The following is a 15,163-nucleotide window of genomic DNA, read 5'->3' on the forward strand; positions in this document are numbered from 1 at the left end:
TTCGAGATATAACATAAAGTTACTTTATCTAATTGTAAGATATAATGATAAACATATTTATTTCCTCAGTATTATCTTTAATTATGGATTTATAATTCGTAAACTATCATATTTTTAATAGGTATGTGATAATATCACACTTAATTCAGTAGCAAACTTATATTCAGATTATTTCGTCTATTTTACAATGTACATGTACTATGATTTTTAATTAAAATCGAGTGCAGTTATATATATTGCTTGGAATTAGCTCTGGTTAATTTTATATTTCATTTTTTATCTATGTTACGCTTTTTATTCGAATAGCTTTACTATTTACCTTTATTAAAATGTAGATAACATAAAAGAAGAGAAGAAAGAAGAAAAGAAATAGAATTTCTTGCTTTTTATTTTGTGTGTTTATGTCACAAAAATTACATATCACAGAAATTAAGAGATTCGTAGATTTTCGATACTTAACAATATAAAATACGATAACATTTTTGCTTACGTAGAAATGATGTATATAAAGAGAGAGCGAATTGCACGCAAAGCCATTTTTATGTAATGAAATTTAAACTGTATAACGAGGCCATAATTTGCCTATCGATTGGGTATGTTATTAAGAGTTTATCGATTTTTGGTCTATTTTCGTTCTCCAACTATCTTGGATTTATTTCTAGAAGTTTTCCGGAGATGACGTTAATATTTTAAGTACTTCGTAACCGTTTAACCACGCTATTGGCAATATGAGCGACAAGGAGTCGATCGACTCTATTCGTGCTTTGGCAAGAGCAACGGTTTCCGAAGTATGTAGCACACGGATAAAGACTTTAAATTCTCTCTTCTCTGAAACGGGATATGGAAATCGAATCCTTGACATTGGATATTCTGGGCATATCGATATCAAAGCCTGCTAAATTTCACAAATACAAATCGACCCTTATGAAAGACAAGCTAATGTTATTACATTTTTGCGGTCTTTTTATATTAAAAATAATTAAACCACGTTAAGTTGTAAAAGAATCTTCATTTAAACAAGTGATTTGTTAAAATAAATAAAATTTATAGAAATATGAAATTAATATTTGAACTTTAAATCAAGCTTTGATCGTTCTATAAAAGACATAAATAATATTGTAGTTAAAAACGGAAAGACCGTGATTACATTTTGTTTAAATAACAAATTTATGAAATTAAAAATTTTATTAACGATCTCGTTATATATATTTTTGTCATTACTTTTAAAATAAACTAGCAATTGTGAGCTTTAATTGAGTGAAATTCTCTAATATTTTGTTGAACACGTCATAGTTGCAGGACAGAATGTTATTATAAATGAGATTTGCCCTTTACAAGAACATTATGCATACTTATGTGTATTCATTACTGTCATAGTAGTCGGCGTAATACATGAATGTGCATGAGTGCCAAGAGTGCCCTAGGAGTAATATACGTATCGCGCTGTCACATTGGCGCAAAGTGACGACCTTATTCGTCACATTTGTGGTAATTGGAACAGATAATTGGAAAAACTTTTGCAGATTCATTAATGAGTGATTGTTGGAGTAACTGAATGTGCGTCGTTCGAAATAGGATTACGCGTTCGAGTATTTATTTTAATCTTGCTCTATATGTTTCTCTCATTTTCTTTCTATCCTACGCCCGCTCTCAAAAATTTATATCATAATTAAAATTCTGAAATGACTACAGTAGGTAAATTGATTTATGTAATTATATAGAAAATTCAATTTTCTGCGGTAGGAGTTGCTTTTATAATTGTTGAATTTATTTAATTTTTGTATTCAATATGTGTTCAATGAATTATTATTAATTTAATCATATTTTGCTTTTATTTTATATAGGTACTATATACATATATGTATAATATATACTATATATATAGTGTGTGTATATATATATATATATATACACACATATATAATATATAGTGTTATTAAATATAATTTCTTTCTAGATTTTCTCAAGAATTTTTATTTTTAATTGGTATAAGAGAATTGGATCTCTGCCATTTTCTTTGTTCGCATTTATCTTTTTAATAGGCTGTTATCTTGCTTTCGCCGTATTACATTATCAATAAATATACAATTGCAAATCATTAAAATAGTTCTTACATCAATAAGCCTGAGAGATGTTCTTAAATAAAAATCTTTAATAAAATCTTAATTAAAATTCTTTAAATAAAAATCTTTCTTTTAGAAAAAATCCAGACTTTTCTAAATAGCCTGCAATATAATTACAGAAGTGTGTTCACGGCGAGTTTATCAAAATTAAATTTCAGATAGTAACAGTAATTTAATATGCGATGATCGACACGCTCGCTTTAATTCAGTCCATGAACACGTTTTCAATCTAGTGACGTATCTACAAAAAGAAATTCGATTCTACGGTTGATGAAAATTTGTTAGAAGATTTTTATCATTACTTTACAGTGGCATGTTGTGTTAGGTAAAAAGGATGAACTGGGAAGTTCATAGTGCGATAAAAATTAGACGATGTTCTCAGCGTTAGGAAAATGAAATAACCGGGAGCGAACTGCCATCGTGTCGTTTATCGTGATCTACCGTGATCCACCGAAGATTATCACGAACACCCTCGGCGGTTCACCGTTTAAACTTTGCTCTTTGAAACGATTTTTCTCTCTATTAACTTTTAAGCGGATTCTGTTGACGCTTCTACAATCTAGTTTCCTATAAATTGCTTCATGTTGTTTTAACTGAAGCATATGAAAGACATAATTGCAAAATAAATAGAAATTATAAATATACATAAAGATAAAATTAGTACTATACTATTTATGCATATTAAATGTTTATTCTTTTCGTTAAATCGATTTTTTTTCAAATACACGTTTGGAAAATATTTTTAATTAAGTTTTTTGTGCGGTACGAAACATTTTCATTGCAAAAGTCAATATGCAGAAGTAATAGCTGTATACAATAATCTATTTTCAAGCAAAGTTTTTAAATCGTGTTAATTACATTGCTCGAAAAAAAACCACTAAAATGAGATCAATCGTTTCCCATTTTTTCGGCACTAAATACGAATCTGGTTCCCAAATTGTTTCATCACGTCACAATTTTAAGAAATTGACAGTTAAAATTGTACGAAAGAGCTATTTTCAAATACTTTGTCATAACTACAATATGTGACTTGTTGAAGAAGTTTATTCCAATCAAAATGAAGTATGCTCTTAGGACTTTCAGTCGTCAAGAGGAATTTTTAATGTCGGCCATTAATGAGATATTCATAGTTACGGGGTATATTATAGAAAAAAATGTCAGTGACGATTTATCAAATAGTTTTCAATTGTGTTTATTTAAACTTAAGGGATTCTAGATTTTATATACACAGTATAAAAAAGAAAATGTTAATTTTAACATTTTTTACATGTCCCAGGAGATCCACTCTAAATTTTAAGTTAAAGTAACTCATTCATCTTGTGTTATTTATTAACGAACTAGTAATGTTAAATAATTGACACAATACTTTACATTTATATTCGTTATTTTGACTTTAGGTATGATTTAAAACTTACATATAAAATAAGTAGAGTACATAGAAGAGTAGTTGCAGTAACTCATAAGAAAATGTTAATAAAACATTTTTGTTCATATATAATGTGAATAAAGAAATTCTTAGATATTAAATTGACTTTGAGATATATAGATTAATTGAAACAATTGTGTTAAAAACACTCAAAATAATATTCTATTTTTAATTTACATACGCAATTGTTAAGTTAGAAAGGTGACATAAATCTAACACATCAAAATGTTACAAAATAATAACATATCAGTTGTATGTTGATTTTACATTGAAGTAATAATCAAAATGTGATAACACAAGAAAAATTTTACATATGGACACACGATTTTTTACTGTGTATATATATGTATATATATATAAATACGAGTCCGATGCCAAAATTGAAAAATTCAAAATTATGACATTGAATTTGTCAATTATGACATCAGATTCGTATTTAGCCTTAAAAGAAAGAAACCCTTAAATTTAAATAAATATAATTGAAAGCTTTTGGTAAATATCATCAGTGACTTAATTTACAGTTATTCCATAGAAAATCTCATATTATCACCATGAATATCTCATTAATCATAGCCGACATTAAAAATTCCGTTTGAGGACTAAAAGTTCTAGAACGTACTTCATTTTGATTGCAATAAAACCTCTCCAGCATGTCACATAGTTATAATATGACAAAGTACCTGAAAATACTCTTTTTCTGTAAGTTTAACTGCAAGTTTCTCAAAATAGTGATATGAAGTAATTTGGACACCGAATTCGTATTCAAAGAAATTCTGGGAAATAACTTGTCTTGTTCTAGTATTTGAGAAAAAGATTTTTTATCGAACAATATTATTGAAAAATAGACTGTTTGAGATAAAAATTAATATTGTTAATAATAATAGGATTAGTTTTAAAACAATAATTGAATGACAGAATAGTAGAAAATAGTTAATAGAGAAAAGAAAAGAAAAATTTTGGTTATCAACTTTGTATAACGTACTCGAAATGTTTTTGTGATTTTGAGCTTTTAAGCTTTTGTTACATAGCTTATAAAATTGCTGGAATTACGTAAATTGGGGCGCTTTATGAGTAGTTAGATGCAATTTTCATTCTTTTTACTAAAACACATACTGCTAACGTGTAACAGAATATTGAAATCTTTTTATTATGCTGCGTTCTATTAATTGTTGTAATAAATGTGTAACATATAGAATATGAGATGCTTCGAAGTTATGCTAAAATTAAACAGTATATTAATTTTGCATTTCATTATATCTATGAAGTTTCGTCAAAGTTAATATCAAAGTTAATCTCATCTTTATTCGCGCAACTCCGAAAATTGATATCAGAATTGGTAATTTATTAACATTATGAAAATTTTAGCGTGCATGATTTATTGATTTTCACGATAATCTACTTCAGGTCAAATAAGTCATTCTGTCTCAGTTTTCGTGACGCGACGGTGCGAAGTGGATGACGCATAAACAGCTGCATAGATGCGTTCGCCTCTCTGGCGCGTTACTATATTTTATTCAATCCTTCGTGTCGCTAGTAACAAAGCGAGAAACGAAACGAACAAGATCATCAGTTACGTGTGCGTTTCGTCAAAGGATTGTTGAGAAAGTTGAAAGGCGCTTTTGACTTGAAACATTAAGTATGACATAGATCCAAGCTTTGAAGTAAAATAAATTTTACGGTTGGATAAAAAGATTTCTCTTTGTGAAAAAATAAATCAAATAAAAGAACTAGCGAATTTAAGAAGAAAGCGAGAATATAAAAGTCGGTATAAGCTAATAAATGTATTTAATGTACGGTATTACTATTTAATGTATGACATTTTTTGCAAATCAAAGCCATTATCTATAATATCTAAATCTAATAACTAAATTAATTGAATTGTCTTTCATACAAATTTTACAAAGTAATAAATGTTCATTGTTAACGTGCTTGATAATAAGTACGTATGTCGGGTAATATAGACAATATATATGTCTAAAAAATATTATAAAGAGACATCATAAAGATATTTTCTAAACATTATGTCTTGTCTGGGTACGCTATTCAGATAACTAACAAAAGAAAGTCACAGTTAGGAGATATTTCCTAATAGTAGAATTAGAACTATTGTGCTAATATCGTCTTGTTGTAATAATAAGTATGATATATCCACATCATTCTGAAAGCTTTTATTTATACTAACTTTACCGGTATTTTGCCTATGAAGTTTGTGGATACGAGTGTAAAATCAAAAAATAGTTGAAATACTCTTTGTCTCTTTGTCGAGATAAGAATATATAACTATAATGGTATGACAGTATTCGCCAGAACTCTGAAGGGATTGAAGTACATTCTGATAAGCATTAGCATAGCAATAATGTATTTTGCATATCTCGTAGTCCTTTGTGATTTCTGTTCATATAAAGCGCAATTGATATCTATAAGGAATGACGTATCTTCAAGAGAATATTACATAGAAATTGCTGAGGGACATTAATATAATTCGAGTCTCTCGAAAGGGGCATCTTTTTCCTCTTGTGAGGAATAGATTCAACCGAGCGTTCAATTTCATTTTCACATGAGGGTATATTTTAGTATTAAGGCTCGGAAGACGCGCCCGATGTCCGACTCTCCATCTTCGTAATGGCGTTTTTATGTTGGCATTGGTTAGCTGAGCAAATGGACTTTCGTATAGAAGAGAATGTGCGAGAGATGTCGTTTCTAAACGATTGATGTACTGGAAAGAGAACTTACCCGATTGTACTATCTATACGCATTTATTATACGATAGTAAATGTCGTAATAATGATAACGTTGTCGCATTTGGTAATTTTTCTTACTTCTTTATTTAAGACATATTGCATGTAAGAATTATTTAAATTGTAAGAAAATTCAATTTTATACATTTATAATATATATTTTTGCAATATAAATCAAATGCAATAAGAAAACTGGCAAATGAAATACAAAGGATTTTGTGGATATTGTGCCTGTATTTCCTAATAGCACAATTTATTGGCGATACATTAATTAAACAGTTATATTGACATACATTGGAGATCTTTTGAGCCAATGTAAAGACGATTAGCTATAAATTTAATACAAGTACATTGCTAATATCATTATGATAGTAACATTGGCTAAAAACTGAAGTTTTTGTCAGCGAACAGTATATGACGTGGAGTTCTATTTCTTATAAGTAAAAAGCATATAGGATAGAATAAAAGTGCAGCAATATGAGATTTGTCATGCATATTCTAATGAATGAAATGATGATGTAGGCTAGTTCTAAACTCCTGGTACATGTAACTTTTTAAAGTATTCTTATTGTACTCTTTTTTTTAATTTCAGAGAAATTATAGATCAGAAAAAAGAATAATTGAAGATTAATTTGAAAATTCTCTGTGCTAGCTAGATGTGTAATCATATCATATAAAGTTTTTGTTTTGTTTATTCTATTTACTAATTAATATATTTTTTACCAATTATTTATTTTGTTTAAGAGATATATATATTCGCGCGCCCGATATTTGAAATTTAATATTTGTTATAAAACGTAAAACGCCTACTTTACAAGCGCGAATCGATGTTGGGAATAGAGATTAAAAAACCGATTTTTCTTTACTTCGGAGTCAAAACTGAATTAAATTTGGTTTTTTAAAGTAAAAAATTGTTTTTTATCAAAATTCTGAAAAAATTATTTTTTTTTAATCTTGAAAAGACAGAATTCATTTTTCTCGATATTGTTAAAACATCTATTAATATATTAATATCTACGTTATAATATCTACGTTGGTATTATTTTATACTACTTATGTATATTTATATCTTTGTAAATATTAGAGTGGAACCGTCTTCGTGTTGTCGCGGTATCTAATGAGTTTATAACGCTTTTTCAACCTAGATCTAAGTATATCCATGGTTATTTTCACATAGCAACCAATTTACAATCAATATTGTGAACCAATGAATTGTGCTACTAGAGTTATATTTTACATTCACATACTTAAATGTCATGAAATTTTGCAATTGTTGATTTCCAATCTTGTAATATCTGAAAAATATTATAGTTTAATCTTATAGAACGATGTTATTTATATTATATATAAATTTTTTAACGGTATGTTATTGATGAGATCGACAGTACATGAACGAACAAGGAAGTAACTATCTTTAGAAAAAGCTTTGCAAAAGATAGCTTTGACTTGGAAACTCGAGACTTTGTTTAACTGATTGTAAGACGAGAAACTCGAAATTGAGGGAACATTTCGGAATAGTTCGGTATTACGTTACTATGTTTTCCTTTCGACCTTAGTCGACGTGCGATAAGCATGAAACATTGATCTGAATTCTACCCTTGCTCCTTGCATATTATTTTGCGCACAAAATGTACATATAGTGTATGAATCATTTTGTACTAATTTACAATTCGTATTAAGGAAGATCGATGGCGAGTAAAACGACGAGATTGTTGAAAATAAATCCATGATGTAGTGATCGATGTGATAGTAATTCATAAATTATCACGAAAATGTTGATTTATTGCTGTTTAATTGAGATTTGTTAGTTGAAAAAACAGAAATATCATTGTTTTCTTTTTATCCGCAATAGTAAAGCTATAAATTTATCTTTATTTTTTTATTTATATAGCAGCTGTTTATTTATCCATTTTATAATAAAATATAAAACTTAAAAATTTTGATTGAATCCTATAATTGATATAATAATATAATTCCAGAATATCTTTATTTTTTACTTTAATACATAATATATAATTGACAATTTATAATAGAATTTTATCGATCTCACTACATTTGTTCTAATCAGAAATTTTTTTTAATCGAATACTTGAAAAGCCCAATATATATTACCATTTCCAGATTTACGTTCTTCGAATGGCAAAGAATGGGGATGGATGAAGCAGGGAAAAGCGACTTACGCTTTTACGGTTCAAGCATTTCATCTTCTCGCTCCGCTTTATTTTCTCTCAATGCTCTTACAACTTGAAAAAAGAGATTTATGTAGGTAGACGTAAATAGCGTTATTAATAGTATCATGTATTACATCTCGTATGTGATACGCGATGGGTTTCAGGCACTTTTGACCATATATACGTAAGTACTAAGATATCGTTCACACGCTTAGCCCCGTATTCAGCACCATCGAGTTATCCAGATTTATTACGCACTATATTGTATTTTACTTCGTTGTGTCTATCCATTTTATATTTCAAAGAGAAAGAGCAACTGTTGAGATTAACTTTTGCTCGTTATACAATCACCTTCACAGCATGTTATCTTTATAAGTTCTTTAAAATCAGTTTCAATTCGTTCAACAAGATGAACTTCGTCAATTTCGTCGATATTTTGGAAGCAGCGATTAATGCAAGTTTCGTCAAGATTCCTAAGCATAGTGTTTATCACAGATATCATGTTCTTAAATAATTACGAGGTTTATTGGTGACATGATTAATTGTCGTTAAACATCACTTTAGTGTCCACCGGTGACGTTTACGGTATATATCGAGACATGCATTGTCCGATATTTATTATGCAGTTTACTGCAGCAATCCGCTTCTGTCGTAACTGACCGACCTAAAGGCATCCTCGACAAGGTCCGTCAAGCATCTGACCGCTTGAAGTAGGGCCGCGAGGAGCAACGATAACGAGAGTGAGATCAGTTTGCTGGGGACCAAAGAGTTGTCCGAGGCACCTTGATTTTTCCCGGATATTTTTTTCCTCTTTCGCTTATCGCAACTGATATTTTTATCGGCACCATTGTCTTTGTCCTGTATTTTAGCTGTCGTCGCGATCGCGCGCTTCGGTTTCGTGGGCGAATTTTCTTTCGATCGTGATGTCACGTTGTCCGAAACTTCCTTGGCTAATTTCGGCGTCATCCTCTTCTGTTTGTGCAGAATGGATCGTCGCTGCGATGCAAAACTCTCGAGTTTTTTCCGAAAGTCTGCCGCTGTTGCTTCAACTGCCTGTAGAAGTTTCTCTTCATGGGATCCTCTTCTGTCATGTTGTTTTTTTTTATTGGTTTGCAAGGTACCCTCCGATAGTGCTTTCGCATTTATTGCTAAGCGACGAGACCCCGTGGCCATGAGGAAGACGTCTTGCAACGAGGGTTCATTCTCTTGCTTATCACCGAGCTCCGAATTCTGGAAGATCGAGTTCTCGTCCAAAGAGTTTGCCCTGCTATGCCACTTGTCGCGGAAGAGGGATTTTTTTTCGACGTATGTGCTATTCAAGTTATAATCGATTGTAGTTGCGGGCTCTTCTGGTTCTGACGAGCACAGCCTAATATTTTCTTTAACTTCATCTAGGGCGATTTTTCTTGGTAGAGTTTTGCCAAGACTATTGAGTGCAAAGTTCTTCTTCGAATATATCTGAGAATTCGAGTCTTTTTCCTCTTCTATTAAAACGTTTGATTTATCGGTACATTGATCATCATCCGATCTTGAGGGATTATGTTGGTCAACGTTGATTATATCTGAGCATTCCTCATTGGAATTGTTTACAACAGGAGCGCCCGCGTTTCCGTCTTCATTGTCGTTATCCTTGATCGTTGTATTCTGACCTACCCAAACTTCCTCTTCTTCTACTTCCTCCTCCTCTTCGTTTTCCTCCTCTTCATCTGAATCGAGAGACATAGATTTATTCCTAGGAATGACCGGAACAATGCCATCGGCATAAAGGAGATCCTGTACCTCATAAAGGCTTCGTTCGATACTTGGACTCTTGTAGAGTAGATTTCGCAACTCTGGAATGTCTAAATCTTGAACATGAAGAAGATTTTGTTCAATATTTAAAAGACTTTCCTCGATTTGTACCAAACATTGCTCGATATCGCAAGTAGTCTCGGAATCCGGTTCGTCTTTCTTTTCTGATTGATTTGTGCTTGCCTCGTATTTTTCATTGTCCTGCTTTTTCGTGATGTTAACCTTAGACTCCTCCTGCGTAACGTGAGACTCTTCGCGGCGATTTTCCGACCATAATTCTAAGGACCAGGGAGGCATCATAGTTTGATGCTGCGTTTGACTGTCGTAGAATACACGGTAATTGCTGTGACTATTGGCTGTCTCGTAATTCATGTCTGTTGTTGTATCCCACGTCAGATTTTCGTTTTTTGAGCTCTCCCTATAATCTCGGTCTCGCATATCCGCTGCAGGATTGCCATGTTCGCCATGACTGTTTGCTACTGTGTACGATGACGCATCGAGGCCGCGAGCCATTTCGAGATTATTCCTAGCACTTTGATGTCTCGAATATAATTCCGCGTACTTACTATGACTGCTCGAGTCTTGATAGGCATTTCCATGACTATTCGCTAGCGGATATGTCACACCACACTCGAAATCAGACTGGTATTGTTTTGAATTAATTCTCTTTGATCGATTGTATATCGACCACTTGAATCTGCCATGACTATCAGTATCTTCGTCTTGATTACCATCATCTTCATCATCATCATCATCGTATTCAGTGGCATCCTCAGGATATGGCAATTCCTCACCATCAATCTCGGGAACTGAAGGACCAAGATTTCTGTCGTCGATTAAGATATAACCGTCCAACACATTCTCGTCGAGATCGATCCATCTCTTCGAACTGTCCTCGACATCGGTTCTTTGATGTCGCTTCTCGGTATGATGGTTTATGGAACGTCGACGTCGTTCGCGTATTGTAGGATCATGTACATGTATTTCTACCGGGCAGAGGACGTCGGAATTTCTCGCGTTATCGTGCAGCGCTGGCGGTGTCGTGGCCACCAGCGGTGCCGCTTCGTCCAGCAAATTGTCTCTGGATTCGCGGTACCGATAGCCGGGACAGGGTGTGTCAACCGGCAAATGCGAGAGAAGATTGACATAGCCGCCGCCTCTGCCTATGAACGATCAGGTACTAGTTGATGGATTTGTTTGATCGTGAACCACGGCAGAATCTTGGCTCTCGTTCAATATTTCATTAGTCGAATTCAATCGGTGCATGTTACATATCACCTGTTGGCAGATACGTAAATAATACAAATGTATTCATGATTCCTTAATAGAAGGTAGCGAAACTATATACTTTATTGTTTTAAAAATAAAAAAGAAAATTTCAATTTTAAAAAATTTAGAGTCTTAAAATTTTCTACATTTATAATATCAAATATTACTTTTTTTTCATAAACTGCTACAATATATTTGTGTAGCATTCCAATAAAATTAAATCTTTATTATAGAACATAAAATATTTTTTACTGCATTAAAATGTATTATTCACAAGAATTACCTTTGGAGGAATTATTCTGATATCCCTAAACTCTTCCGTGAATGTTAAGATATAAGTGGAAAACGCTATTGCACAAAGCCATTCGGTTATGGTGCTAACCACGTGCAACTCCCACCCGCCATCCTCCTTGTGCCATTTCCGGGGATTTGTTCCTATAAAGTATATTTTTAAATATTAACACTACAACATGTGCAATGCAAACAGTAGCTAAAAATTAACGATCCAACCCTTATAGGCCGAATGAGCCAATACGCCTGTGATGACGATCACAATGAAGCACACAGTACAGAAAATCGATAATGCCGTACGAAGCTGTGCAACTCGTAACGAGCATCCTGATGGGTACAAACAGAATGAACATACGGCCTGTAACAAAAAGATAATCGGCTCATTTTCATGAGTATCAACTTCTTTTACCTATTTTGTTATGACAGCAATCGATTTTATTCTTATATCTACAGTTAAATTATATATTTTTTATTTGTTTATTCCATATTAAATCTTTATATGTCAATAAGCATTTAATAAACTTTAGCGTTGTTTGGAGCATGTAATTTTTTCGTACGTACCTGGGTCCAAAAATATGCGGTACCACCTCCGAAGCAGAGAAATGCACCGATTAGATGAACTACTATTACTGATGTCTCTTGAAAGTTTGCGACGATTGATAGACCGGCGGTTGACATGAGGCCGAAAATTAAAGCCCAATAATTCCATTTTGCAAGCAAAGAATCTGTAGGTGACTCAGAGCTAATGCATTCCTTAACTTGGGAATATCTTATATAGATCGCAAAACCCACTGCAATATAAAAGATCAGCTTTAATGATGCATAAAATTTATATGTTATAATTGTTTATTATCTATTACAATAGTTACAACTTTATTATAATTTTCATGATCTCTAGTCTTTTTAACGTATTTTTTATACTTTAAGTAATAAACTTCAATTAAATAACAGCATAGTTTCCTTGTTTTAATACAATGAGAGAAATGTTACTGTAAATAGTAAATGTCACTGTAAACAGTATATAATCTCGGCGCAGCTATTTGGATTATAATTATCTTGAAAACTCATTGATGTGATATAAAAAATATATAAAATGTTCGTGCATAATATTATATCGTTTATGAAAAATATATTGTAGATATATGTATATTCCACTTACTGAGAATAGTGATCAAGTTGACAGCTTGAGAGAAGATAGAACTTTCTGGCGCGTAAGTCGCTGTATCAGAAATGTAAGGAAAACCAGCTTCCACATGTCCTAGTAAGACAGCTATTACATATCTGCGAATTGTGAAATAACTTTTTTGAATAATTTGATAGAAGATAGAAGTGGGCGCGCATGTACCATCCTCCCATATACACAAGACACTAATAAATACAATAATATAGATATTAATAAATTAACAGATATTAATAAATTATATTATGAATATATAAACTTTTTAATAATTTATTAACTGTTTGGACTTACGTTGAAATGAAAACTGTAGGCAAAGAGATAAAAACAGCGATTGGCAGATATTGTAGATTTGCGAAGAACTCCTGCTTCTCCATGATTTCGATGTGTAATCGTTGTTATTATTAAGCCGATGATAATGATGATGATGTCAATCGCCGACGTTTGCGATCGACACCGCTATCGGAGAGAATCTCGCATCGATGCAACCGTCGACGAGTAACGGTCATTCATACTCTTTGATGGCTATTCATAGGCCTTTTAATTCTCTCCTCGTTAGTATCAATCTTTGCAACGATTGAACCAAGGGCAGTGTCACAATTCAAATGCCATCGACGTCCTTTAAATAATTCTGTAAGAGAGGTAATTTTTACCTTCACATGTGCATGAACAATATTTTATATAATACACAGTAATTAACTTTATGACACAGAAGCGATTTATCATATGATATCAGCAATTTAATAATAATTTTATAATATTTAAATATATTTTGTTCTAATATAAATAAAAGAGTCTCGCATGTTCTTGACTTTAGAAGCTAAATTTGTTGACTATATGGAATACTTTTTGTGCGTCCAAATAATGAAATTTTTTAATTTTGTGCATTTTTAAGATATATATATTTTAATTATTACACGTTTTTGTAAGTAAAATAATTTTAAAAAATATACAATCTATTTTATTCTTTGTCAATAAATTGCTTATTAATATTAACTTTTAAGAAATAATTTTTTTTAGTTAATATTTTTTAGTTAATAAGCAATTTATTAACAAATAATAAAATAGATTGTATATTTTTAAAAAAGTATCTTCTCTATATGAATACTTTTTGCACTCATATATAGAAATAACATAGACAATGTGAACAACATAGCCAACAATAAATATCGCATTATAACATCTACTAATAAATCTCGATAAATTTAATAATATTAATAATTTATTTAATTCGATGCAATCGTACCAGATCTGTCTGAAATATATTGGGGTAGCTATTTATGCGTTTATATAAATATAATAATATGACGTTGATAAAAATATTCGCGACATGTCATATTTAAAGAACGCACAAACTATTATGCAAGTGTTATCTGTATGAAAAAGTGAAACATGTGAATAAGCATGTTAATAAAAGCCATGAGGCGGAAGCGGATATGATAAGGTAAAAATTCTCGTTGAATAATCTCTCTCTCTCTCTCTCTCTCCCCCTTTTTCCGTTCATCATAAAATAAAAATAAACGAGAGAGAGAGAGAGGAGAGAGAGAGAGAGAGAGAGAGAGAGAGAGAGAGAGGAGAGAGAGAGGAGAGAGAGAGAGAATGGAGAGATGTGTGTGGTATCTCGATTGCGTTCGTAATACAACGTGCAGCAACAAAAATAATACACTTCTGTTTATTTGTATTTTACGCTGCGCAAGATACGTAGAACGTTCGTCGCGCAACAAATTACCAATCAATTCTCTATTATTTTCTAATATTTAAAGAATTAGATCATACCAAAACTGCAACAAGACACACTTGACACGTCGGGTGGTGTTACACAAAACTTTTACTCCGAAAGCGATGATTCCACCTTTGATGGGTTTCGTTCGTGGGGTTGTTTAGACTATTAGTCGGAGCTGTTCACAGTCTTTATTTTTCGGAGCACACGCCGCCCAAATAATAGTAAACGATATAGTGTACAATCAGAAATTTAGACGTGAGATATAGGCTGATGAGTAGATCTTAGTTGAATTTTGTAGGACGGCAAAACTCCGCAGAGTCGCAACGAAACGTTGGAAATGTGCAAAGGTTATAGCCCGTGGAGGTGCGCGATCAATGTTGCGTCAGTGAAAACGACGTTCTCGGCAGCTGCGCCGCCGTCCTTGCTACCGTCGCGTCGGCGTCGTTACTGTCCG

The 15,163-nt window shown here is 32.1% G+C and overlaps 1 protein-coding gene across 1 annotated transcript; it reads right to left on the bottom strand.

Annotated features, from left to right (window-relative positions):
• Positions 1-8,428: 8,428 nt before the first annotated feature.
• Positions 8,429-15,163, bottom strand: LOC108771097 (uncharacterized). The gene is given in 8 exon segments (XM_018523003.1): positions 8,429-11,412; positions 11,755-11,776; positions 11,778-11,953; positions 12,029-12,167; positions 12,371-12,600; positions 12,969-13,090; positions 13,281-13,617; positions 14,763-15,163. Coding segments are annotated over 7 exon segments (3,099 nt in total). The 5' UTR covers positions 13,364-13,617; positions 14,763-15,163; the 3' UTR covers positions 8,429-9,085.

Source organism: Trachymyrmex cornetzi, unplaced genomic scaffold, assembly GCF_001594075.2.
Source record: "Trachymyrmex cornetzi isolate Tcor2-1 unplaced genomic scaffold, Tcor1.1 scaffold1388, whole genome shotgun sequence".
Classification (NCBI taxonomy): Eukaryota; Metazoa; Arthropoda; class Insecta; order Hymenoptera; family Formicidae; genus Trachymyrmex; species Trachymyrmex cornetzi.